The sequence below is a fragment of the Suillus fuscotomentosus genome (assembly GCF_016647785.1).
Source record: "Suillus fuscotomentosus strain FC203 chromosome Unknown F5891scaffold_67, whole genome shotgun sequence".
Lineage (NCBI taxonomy): Eukaryota > Fungi > Basidiomycota > Agaricomycetes > Boletales > Suillaceae > Suillus > Suillus fuscotomentosus.
This window is the reverse complement of record NW_024539579.1, coordinates 139,790-151,388: the sequence shown is the minus strand read 5'-3', so window position 1 is coordinate 151,388 and position 11,599 is coordinate 139,790. Positions and strand designations below refer to the sequence as shown.

Sequence of the window (11,599 nt, the reverse complement as noted above, 5' to 3'; positions counted from 1 at the left end):
CGCTCGTGTCCATGATTTGATCAGAAGCCATACGATAGTTGCTCAGGTGTTCTTCTGAAGTTGGGTTTGAAGCCAGACAAGCTGCTGCTACCTGTAGTTTATGTAGGTGAGGTAAACAAAGAGAAAGCCTGTGGCTGCCACCACCATCGATTTCTTCCACGGAACCACAATGCGTATTATACTTTCCACAACAAGTTTCCAAAGGGCGCCGTGAAAATGCCGCACCACTATTGCGACTACTGCGGTGCTCCCAAATGGTGTCGGTGAGTGCGCATCAATTACACTCACTGGAACCTCCCAGTGCTTTGAAACCCTCTAAACGAGCCTGGATTCGAGTGTGCTTCGATTCCTTATATGGTATATCCACTGCGCTCCCAGAGTTACGGTCAGGCGGTATCGATTCACAGAGGTAACCCTGGCCAGTCTGCAAGTCAGGTCTTCCATATACTGTTTCAACAACCATCTTCCTCGTTGCTAAACAATCTTTCATAATGCATTGTAGTCTGATTCCTCCACATACAATGCTATTTTTATGTCTTCTTAACGAGTGACTGCGCAGTTGCGTGCATTATCTCAAGACGCGGTCAGTGCCACCTTTCTTCGCTTCCAAGGTCCTGGCATCCGTTGCTCGACACCTGTTGTTGCTGTCACTGGACCTGGCCCGCGCTAAGCTGATTGTTAATAGGATCGTCTCGAAAGTCAGAAAGCGTAGTACCTCAAATTTAATATGATTGCATCATAATCACAGCTCTGCCTAGAGGCCGTCAACATTGTAAAGAACAGAAGATATTTCGGGGACTGATGGCTGAGGTCCTATCAGTCCAGCAACAACACCCGTGTACAGCCTGCAACTCGGGCATGAGGATTGGCAGCTACGACAGACTCAAAAGATCTTTTCCGTAGTCACAGGAAGCGTGCAGTTGACTGGTAATTTTGCGTGTGGCAGGGCGTGTGATGATTTAGCAAGGCTCGTTACAAACAATGATTCCAAGACACGTACGTCACGCGTCATGTTCGAAACCATCTTGCCAAATCTCAGCGCTCAGCAACGTCGCTTCGTCTCTTGGTTCCCGTTGGCCTAGCGTTCCATTAAGAAATCTGTCTGATGGGCACTCTCCCAAGAAAACAGGCGAGCATAACTTCCATCAGGCCAACCATCCAGATCTCGAAGAAATTAATATTGGCATCTTTCACCTGAACTTGGCGCGGGTAGTGATAGGTGCCTTGTTCTGTGTGAGTGGGTTCTTTGGGGCGGCAGGTTACAGGTACCTTGGTTTCTGGAAATTGATGACGACGTATGTATATGAGTCGCGGTCATCATGGTCCTCGCGGTCACCTCTTGCCATATTTGGGGTGCTGCAATGTTACTGTGCCCGCGATGACCGCGACAAGGTACTGCAACGCTATACTTACTTGCTGGAAATAAACTCAACTTGTATAATACCTGGTCTTCTAGCAGTCATTTTGCGCATCACTTGCATCGTAATAAACACTAGTGATGGATTTTCGGATCATCATCCGAGAAACCAGAAAGCCGAAGTCTGAAATGGGACGCATTAGAAATTTAGTCTTTGCAAGACAAAAATAACAGAGTCAGTTTATATTAATCATGTAGTAAAGTCCCTCAAGGCACTGATGCAGAGTTCAGAGTATGTGGCCAGCAACAAGCAAGTTGCAGTAGTAGGTCGCGTCGCGGCAAATACCGCTCCAATCGCAGCAGTACTGTGGCGCAGCATTCCAAAACAAGTTACAGCCGACGCCCAACTATAATGCAGGTGACCCCAGGAGATTTGGAAGTGTCCAGTTTTGCAGGAGCCTCTCATCCACACACATCGAAAACAAATGTCCGCAGTATTAATTATTTGAAGCTGGCCTTGGCCTTAGGCTTTATCTCGAACTGGTGTCGTTCTTCGATCATTAGTACGCCCGCAAGATACTTGAAATGTTGTACGTCTATTTCGTCATTTTCTCGGACGGCAATTTTGCCCCTTCAATTTGTGATGCGGGTCGCAATGTTCTAACGACTCATCCGTCGGGATACTAATAGTAATTGACACCATCACTGCCTTCTTGAGTTTGCATAAAAGGGCTAACTGCTACTGAAGCAAGTATCATTCCCTACTTTTGCAAGAATGCAGCTTTCCTTCCCAACCGTAATTGCTACCCTTGCAGCTGTCTTTGCTGTAGCCACTCCAGCAGCTGCCCAGGCTTGTGCCGAGGCTGATAGGTTTGGCGTTGTTACAATCAGTCCTACCACGCTCTCTCCCGGTGAAGTGAGTCTCTTCGTAATTTATCTTGGCTCCTGCCGAGTCTCATTTTTTTATCATCCAAGACCTTTACTGTGGCAGCAAATTTTAGCTGCGCTGTTCAATTTGGCGTGAATCCCGAATTCACTGACTACTACATCGAAGTCCCTGTGGGTAACAACGGCTTCGAACCTCCTATCCTACTTGCTCGTCGTACCCTCAATCCGAGCTCGGCAACTCCTCTCCTCGATTCATTCACAACTCAGGTTAGTTTTGGCAGTTACGTCTTCCACGTGTGGTAGTTGATTTTTTTTGGCCCTAGCTTCCTTTTGCACTCTACTTCAATGCCTCTTACGTGATTGTACTGGACACTACTTATCCGGTGAATGGAACGAATGGCTCTCCATATTCTGTTGTTGGAAGCGTTGACAATCCCATCACCATCCTCTGAATGACAAGGGGGTAGTGCAAATAAGAGCCGCGCAGATCGTTTTTAGCACGCGTGCTTCGTAGACGCAATCTTTACATATGACTTCTGATAACTACTGGTACACTTTACATTATGAGTACAGGGACAATGATACAATTTCAATTAGAGCTTCTTCTCTGCGCAGCCGAGTTCCCTGACTTCTATAGCAAGACAAGTTCAGCCTTGAGTCTTTTCAGTTCCGTTACTGCAGCATCTATATACGACATGTTCCTTGTTCTTCTTCACCCCACGAACAACTTGTCCGTGTTCCAAATCTTTCCAAAGCAATGAATTCAAGCGATTTCGGCCCACAGACCGCCGCACCATTAGTGTTGCCGCCGGTGTGAGTTGGAATCGAGTTAACATCGACTCGACTCGGAAATTTACGCAACTCGTGGCAACTGCCCCATGCGGTGTAAACATCGAGTTGCACTGCGAGTTGGTGATTGACATATCGAGAAGACTTTCCCATAAGCTTCCCTGGTATCTTATCAATGTTACTGTAAGTCTCTATAATCTTGCCGACTGTAGCTCGAGTATTTCATGCAATCTTGAGCACTTCTCCAGTGCTTTACACCTCGCCGTTATACCTTGTCAATATGTCTGCCCTACTTACTTCGTCGGTCCATAAAAAATCAAAAAATTTCTACTTTTTTACACATGAGTTTTGTACTACCATGTACATGCCCATAAGTCTCGCACTCATTGTTTTCACACATGGCGCTAATCGTGATTAGGATGCGGAACGAGTATATCCACTCTCATACAAAGTCGCCCTCGACATCTTACCCATACAGGCTTCCTCCGTGCCGTGCGAGCGAGCCTTCTCATCAAGCGTTCACGATATTGTAGCCATGATGAGTCATGACTGTAGAAATATATAATTCTGTTTCTACCAAATATAACTATTTATGCGCCAATAAATTTGACTTGCTAAACCAGAAAGAGATAGATCTGAGCCCGTTGATTGGTGGACTTAATTCCCGAACAACATCTCGGCGAACTCGCTAGTTGCACTGGTGTGTAACTCGATACAACTCGAATCGTTTACTTGTTCGAGTTCGCTAGCACCGCATCACACCGCGTCGACTTGCGGCAACACTACGCACCATTCTGGCAAGCTGGAATGAATATTGTCAAAAATAAGGTTTATCGAGGCGGTCCGCCCAACTCGCCGTGGCCTCCGCCATGACTGTGAAAGTCATCGACTCTGGGATATTCTATCATGGCGATGCGTACGCACCCGAGCCCCAGTCCTCTACACCGCGATTGTATTTAATTCCTCCAACAACGATAAGGGTCAAAGCAGAAACAGACAAACTGCAAATTTTCTTCATAGCGTAACGAAACCACGATGGTTCATCATGCGAATGCAAGCTGCATATGAGGCAGCGCCAAGACCTTCTGGTACCGGCGGAGGTAGACTAAATGCTGGAAAGATAGAACAGTGAGCGTAACTGTCAGATTCAAAGTGTCCACGGCTGAACAGCCTGCGCTGGCCCTCGATATCAACACAAACGAAGAGATCATCAAACGTAACAGATACATCTGAGCAACACATACAACATGTCAGACGACGAAAACGACAAGGACTTAGCACATTCTCTAACCGCGAACAGAAGTGGTGAAAGAGACATAGATAGACAGGTGCAGTTCAGAAAAGTACATGCACCCATAGTAGAATTGGTAGGTCTCAACAGCGTAAACAACATACAACATTATGAGGTGGACAATCACGGGATTCCAAAACGCATATGACCACACACGGTTTCATGGTCAGGAACACAGGCATCGACGTCTGGTTGTGAAGGAGCGCGAATCAGCGAACGTCTGGACGAAACCGAAAACTCGGAAGACAAAAAAGGTACCAGGCAATGTCCAGCGAGCAGGTGGAGAACAGAGCAAGATGGACCGAATAAAACAGAAAGAGGAGATGAGGTTATGATGTCTGGGTGCAAAGGAGCACGCGTCAGCGAACGTTAGACTGCAATGAGAACTCACCGAGCAATCAATCAGAAACTCTGAAGGCAAGAAACAGCAATGTCCAGCAAGCAAGTAAAGAGCAAAAAGGAAGGAATAAAAAATTGACAACCACATGAGTCAACTTATGACACTGCGAATGTCTCACAAGGCAAGGCAATAACATGGTTTCCAGCAACGTAAAGCAAGGGGACGGTCCAGTCTACAGAGTGGGAGTCGGGCGGAGTTCAAAGCAGTTCAAACATCGCTCAACTTCATCACCACCGCGAATGTCTCCCCGTCCACTCGCTGCCTGCTGTTGGAATGCTGCATTTGTGCGCCACTCAGAATGCACACACCTGGCGAATCACTCCCCTTTACATGCCTGGCATGCATACATTGCCGTCTCAGCTTCCTTGGCGAGTTTATCAGATCAGTGGAGGAGAAGCGCATCAGCACCTACAGGATAGTACTTGACGAGACGGAGTTCAAGGTTGGCGACAGAGTCTTGATGCGCTCAAGCTGCTCCACATACAATCCGGAGAATCCGACTCAATGATGCTTTTTGACTTCGGTGACGCAGTCCCACAGATGCTACTTCGATCTTGGCTGCACTAGAGCCATATGTTGAACGTGTTGTACGGTCAGCAGTATCTTACCCTCATCAGCACTACCATCGCCCGTTGTATCTCTTCGTCCTTGATCAGTGGGACAATGCTTATTCCGCTTACCTCGTCCAAGCCAACTAAACCGAGGTCTTTGTCGTTCGACCAGATGGTGTGATTTGGTTGGGACATTTGTTCATGGTTGAAAAGGGTGAGAAAATATTTATCCAGAATATTCTGTGATATATAGAATGATTCAAATTCAATTCATTCCTTGCCTACAACGACTTCAACTGAACATGCAAATAACCGTACCCGCTCTGGCCTTCCTGATCGTACCTTGAAGATTCCCTCACGCACACTGTTTTTGTGATTGACATATCCACACAGAATTTCTGCATTCCACCACTTTTACGCCTTCAAGGCACTCAGAGGAATGTGCCCCTTCCCTCCGAGCCCATATGACTGCGTATTTGTCATTGCTGTATCAGGCTTTCCCGACTGCTGGCAAGATGAATCTTCCCCCTTAGCAGCCGATAACGGTGCCACAACGAAGATAAGCCGCCAAAATTCCTCAGTTTATTCTCGAATGCCTCCCACGAGGAAGGGAAGGACAAATTGACAAGGATTTATCCGTTGTTCCGCTGCCGGCTCTTCGATCGGAAGAGTTGGCACCCATTAAACGTTGATGTGAGGTCCAGAGAGGGAAGAACAGAAAAACAATCATTGGCCAATGTAGCTACTTGTATCCCAAGGATGAATAAAATATCAAAGGAATGGTCATAAACCCGTGCAGCTTGATCAGTAACTCGGTGTCCGACATTCTCCAAACACTACCAGACAAAGTGCCATATTGCGTGATCATGTAACCATTTCGTACAGTCCCACATCCTGAATCTACCTCGACAGACCATTCAAGAAGCCCACAGTCACAGTCACAGTATCTCAGCTCCACTCCGAACTGGAACGTTGTGTTGCATCGCCCGACATTAAGGTCTCGCTGAAGACAAGCAGATCAGCGGGATGGCTGCCACAACATGATGGCCGGTGAGACATACGCAGGCGATGATTTAAAGTGATTTCAAGAACAGCCTTCATCAACTCCGCCTTTGCCTGAGAGCACGAAGATTCTTTCTCCTCCTCCTTGGAGCGTGCAAAGGATTGCTGAGAACGTTCAAAAGATTGCCGAGAATGTTCAATAGATTGCTGAGAATGTTCAATAGCTTCTTTTGCCTTCCTCTTGAAGGGCTTAAACGGTAATTTGGCCATCCAAGCAGTGTAGTGGGACACCTTGGCAGGTGTAGGCAGAGCAGCGCTGGCTTGTCCAGCAGGCAAGTTTCCTTGATATGGGTAGACAAAAGTTTTTACAGCTTCTTCATATGCGTGGGCGGCAGTAGTCATGGCTTCTTCATACGCCTGGACAGCAGCGCTCACACCTTCCCTGACAGCGGCTGCATGCGGAGATGCCATGTACTGCTCGAGAGCGACATAAAACGAGGGAACAGACTCTTCCTCGCCCTGAAGATGGTGTCGCTTGTCGAAAACGTAGAAAGAGTTTTCGAAGATAATGACAGCGGCTAAATGATCGATAATAAGTAGATTTATCGCGATGTAGCCTTGAAATTCACCAGAACCCAGTTGAACAATGTTCTCCAAGGGTGATGAGCTAGAGATCTGGCACATTCATAACATGAGATATGTGTTACAATCTGCGACCAATTGGACATACCACAGAGAGTAACCTAGACTGTATCTCTACAGCGTGATGGTTTTCAAGCTGGTCGAACCACGATGGAAAGTTGAATATCGCCCACTCCTGCTGAGGATCCATACACTCACATCCTGCCAATGTGTGCCATCTTCGGTCAGCATGGCCCGAAGTCGAAGAAGGATGAAGAAACTAACGTCCTATTGATGGATCAGCGATGTCGTTCACGAGAAAGACTCCGATATAAACACTCACAGTCTGTTAAGGGATGTGCGATTTCGGTCGTAAGCAAAGCTCGACGGATGATCAGCATACTGACTTTCTGTCGGTGGATGAGCAATGTCATTTTTGTGAACAAGGCTAGAGCTCGATTGGGGATGAAAAGACTTGCCGACTGTCAACGGATCAAGGATGTCGTCAGTAGCAACGCTCGAGCTCAATGGCAGATGGATACACTCACGACCTGTCAACGGGGATCGACAATGTAATTGGTCAGTGATGCTCAAATTCAAACGCGGATCGATGCGCTTACGTCCTGTAAATGGATAGGCGATGTCTACAGTCAGTATGGCTGGAGTTCGATAGTGGATCATCAACTCACAATCTTTTAACGGAGTAGCAATGTTTTCGGTCAGTACAGCGCGAGGGCGACGGAGAATCAAGACACTCACAGCCTAACAAAGTTCAGCATTGCATCAGTGAGGAAGGCAGGAAGTCGACAGAGGATGATACTCACAAGCTGCCAACGGATAGACAATGTGTTCGATCAGTGACTCGATGTTAGTAGCAGATCAAAGTACTGACCTCCTGCCGAAAGATCATCAATTGCTTTGGTCAGGAATTTTTCAACTAAAAAAAGGACCAATGCGCTCACGGCCTATCAACAGATGGGCAATAGCCTAATTCAGGGAGGCTCAAGCTCGAAGGAAGATCAACACTTACACGCTACAAACAGTGGGAAATGACTTTAATGAGCATGGCTGGAGCTCGAAGGAGGATCAACACACTCACACGCTACGAACGGCGGGCAACGATTTCGATCAGCATGGCTCGAGCTCGAAGGAGGATCGACACACTCACAGCCTGCGAACGGTGGGCAACGACTTCGATCAGCATGGCTCGAGCTCGAAGGAGGATCGACACACTCACAGCCTGCGAACGGCGGGCAACGACTTCGATCAGCATGGCTCGAGCTCGAAGGAGGATCGACACACTCACATACTGCGAACGGTGGGCAACGACTTCGATCAGCATGGCTCGAGCTCGAAGGAGGATCGACACACTCACATCCTGCGAACGGTGGGCAACGACTTCGATCAGCATGGCTCGAGCTCGAAGGAGGATCGACACACTCACAGCCTGCGAACGGCGGGCAACGACTTCGATCAGCATGGCTCGAGCTCGAAGGAGGATCGACACACTCACACGCTACGAACGGCGGGCAACGACTTCGATCAGCATGGCTCGAGCTCGAAGGAGGATCGACACACTCACATACTGCGAACGGTGGGCAACGACCTCGATCAGCATGGCTCGAGCTCGAAGGAGGATCGACACACTCACATTCTGCGAGCGGTGGGCAACGACTTCGATCAGCATGGCTCGAGCTCGAAGGAGGATCGACACACTCACACGCTGCGAACGGTGGGCAACGACTTCGATCAGCATGGCTCGAGCTCGAAGGAGGATCGACACACTCACATCCTGCGAACGGTGGGCAACGACTTCGATCAGCATGGCTCGAGCTCGAAGGAGGATCGACACACTCACAGCCTGCGAACGGCGGGCAACGACTTCGATCAGCATGGCTCGAGCTCGAAGGAGGATCGACACACTCACACGCTGCGAACGGTGGGCAACGACTTCGATCAGCATGGCTCGAGCTCGAAGGAGGATCGACACACTCACATACTGCGAACGGCGGGCAACGACTTCGATCAGCATGGCTCGAGCTCGAAGGAGGATTAACAGACGTACTGCCTGCAAGTAAACAGCCAATATAAATGAGAGCAACCTTTGAACTTTCTGATAATCTTACCCAAATATGTGGAAACCATGCGCCCAATACCCTTATCATCTTCTTATGACCGTCGGATGTTGTTGTCTCAGCAGAGCCCATAAGATTCAGAAGTGATCTGGACAATATCAATCGTTAATGCTCGCAGCAGGTAAATGAGACCATGGGTAGTTACATCTCAACCGCATATTTCATGCAGATCTCCAAGTTGGTCTGCTGGGTCGAGACAAATAATTGTTTCAGTACTTCGTTGTCCAAAGTTCCAGCTGTGCGTTCGATTAGTAACCCGCAATCTGCATCATCACTGTCCATGTCTGATAGATCGGCGTCAAAAAAATATCAGATTCACAAGTCGACGATCAAAAACTTACTAGGAAGGCATATATGACATTTTGGAGGGTGTCGAATGTCCTTGGAGTATAGAAACTTCAATTGCGACCCGGTCGCAAATGAGTCTTCGGCATGCTTCGGCGCCAGTCGTCCAGCCTCCTTCATGGATACTCCCTCTGATTTCAGCCGGGCGTATGCTTCGTCGTAGAGAGCATCGAATTTTGTGAACAATACTATCACTGGAACTGAGGATCGTGATTCTGCGCATCAGTCGAACATCAACGACGATTGGATGTGAAAGCTTACTGTTTCCAGTATCGCACTGAGAGAAGAACTTTGTTTCGCCTTTGGTGAATGACCGGCATGCCTCATCCATCGGGATGCAGTACCTATGTTGAAATCGTGAGGTAATGCGTGTTGCGATTGATCAGTTACAGTTACCAGATAACGTGTAGTTGATCTTTTAATCTGGGTTCCTTGGAACGGCTTGCGATAAAAGCCTTTACCTTGTCAAATTCAGATTCGCCGCCTGCTTCAAACCCGCGTGAATCATGAAAGATGAAACCTGGGTTGCTTTCAAACGTCATTTCGTTCTCAATGTCGTGCAATCCGCGCTAAGAGCACGTCAGTTCATGTCATCAACCAAGAGCACGCCTTACGTCTCTGGATGCCTCTAAAACTGCAGGATCTATCTGACGTCCATAGGTTAGTCATCACTACTAGCCTCTTACCAGCATCAAGAGATGTACCTTTTCTCCAGCGCTATTATATATCACTGGGTTTTCTCGTGTGTTACAGACTCTTTGTAGTATGGTGGTTTTTCCTGCGTTCGCTCTTCCTACGACGAGGATTCGAAAACGGCCGATTTTTTCTCTTATCTTTGAAGGATCCATGGGAGAAGGTAAATGTGACGGAGACTTGGAAGCGTTGGTGTAGCCTTATAATCCTTGAAGTGTGTGAACTTGGTGAATTCTAACCGAATTGAAGTCAGTATCTAGACGATCCAGATTCACTGGGCAATGGGTATACGCAACTGTATGCCACATGAGGCATGCACGAGGAGTCAGATTGATCATCGGAAGTGACGGAATATCTGTGTTGGGTCATAAGGATCCGTAAGAGTGGGAACACGCAGACCATCTCTTATCAAGCGCCTAAGTACTAGCCATCGATCGAGGCAATCAGTAAGACTGCGAAAATTCAGAACATAAAATGAAAAGCAAGCACTTTGTCAATCTTGGTCGTTTTGTTTAGAAGAGACAGGTTCTGTCACCTATCCTCGCTAATTTCATCGAGAAACAGTGAACTATGAACGTTCAACATCCGGCAGTGCGAATGGGCGTGTGCAATGAAAGCACGTGCATGATGTGTGATAATGGTAATGATTTCACGGATGCTGTTAGCGTAACTGTTTCGCCTGCTCCACTGATAACAGCCGCCACTTATCAGAAATCTCCTAGATGCCGAGATGCATTCCGAACCTCAACCAATCCATGAAAAGTACAGCTAGTTGCCATATAGAACTGCTGAACGCCAAGGATGAATGAGAATTCTAGTGAGATCGTGCGTCAACGCTGCAGAGTGTGATGGGGTGGACACGAACTGCTGGAAATGCTTGCTTATATATGTTAGATCTATGGTATAAGGCTTTGGAAGGAAGGGAGATACCTAGCTGACGCGAATCTTCCATTGATCGACCAATATCCTCGATGACTCGAATTTGATGGATCACTTGGCGTCTATGCCAAGTCGTCAGTCGCGGACAGCCTACTTCAGTTCTGTTCGCATTGCCACAACCATCAATTGGAGTCATGTATGCGTGTTTAATAGCCTACGAGATTCGACGAGACCTGGTGGACCGGTTGGCTGCAACTTGCAATTTTTCATTTCCCATGCAGCTTGAGGCGCTGCCAGTGAAACAGTTGTCTTTTCAATGATGGCATGCCTCGAGGAAGCGTTTACGAGCTCTCTGATGGGTCAGCCTACGGCCTCATGCCACGGCTGATGCACATATGCCATTGCCTCCAAGCGTCTTGGAGCCGACGGCGAAGTTATGAACAAGTTGAGCCACCCCGTTTTTCAGGGCGTAGAGACAAAGTACAGAGGCGAATAGTACTCACGTTTCTGGAAATCAACCAATTACTTGATTCCATATGGAGAAATACCTCGGCCGGTTGTTCCACGAGGAGGACACGAGGAAAACCCCATGCGGCCGGCATGGATACGGCGATAGTCTCAGGCTGTACAGACCCGAATCCTAACAAG

The 11,599-nt window shown here is 47.8% G+C and overlaps 3 protein-coding genes across 3 annotated transcripts; 1 reads left to right on the top strand and 2 right to left on the bottom strand.

Moving 5' to 3' along the window:
• The first annotated feature begins 2,124 nt into the window (after positions 1–2,124).
• On the top strand, positions 2,125–3,105 carry F5891DRAFT_1059115 (uncharacterized protein). Its single transcript, XM_041362820.1, has 3 exons — positions 2,125–2,273; positions 2,333–2,512; positions 2,569–3,105. Exons 1-3 carry the CDS (start codon positions 2,133–2,135, stop codon positions 2,695–2,697), a joined length of 450 nt encoding a protein of 149 aa, XP_041220951.1. The 5' UTR covers positions 2,125–2,132; the 3' UTR covers positions 2,698–3,105.
• A 2,957-nt stretch (positions 3,106–6,062) lies between these two features.
• F5891DRAFT_671461 (uncharacterized protein) lies at positions 6,063–7,364 on the bottom strand. The gene is made up of 4 exons (XM_041372729.1): positions 7,243–7,364; positions 7,009–7,187; positions 6,908–6,953; positions 6,063–6,856 (listed from the first exon to the last, which is right to left on the bottom strand). Exons 2-4 carry the CDS (start codon positions 7,108–7,110, stop codon positions 6,225–6,227), a joined length of 780 nt encoding a protein of 259 aa, XP_041220950.1. The 5' UTR covers positions 7,111–7,187; positions 7,243–7,364; the 3' UTR covers positions 6,063–6,224.
• Positions 7,365–9,175: 1,811 nt separating this feature from the next.
• On the bottom strand, positions 9,176–10,227 carry F5891DRAFT_960333 (GTP-binding protein; the record flags this gene model as incomplete). The annotated part of the gene is made up of 6 exons (XM_041375719.1): positions 9,176–9,318; positions 9,376–9,579; positions 9,641–9,723; positions 9,776–9,948; positions 9,994–10,026; positions 10,084–10,227. 6 exons carry the CDS (start codon positions 10,225–10,227, stop codon positions 9,176–9,178), a joined length of 780 nt encoding a protein of 259 aa, XP_041220949.1.
• Between the last annotated feature and the right edge of the window lie 1,372 nt (positions 10,228–11,599).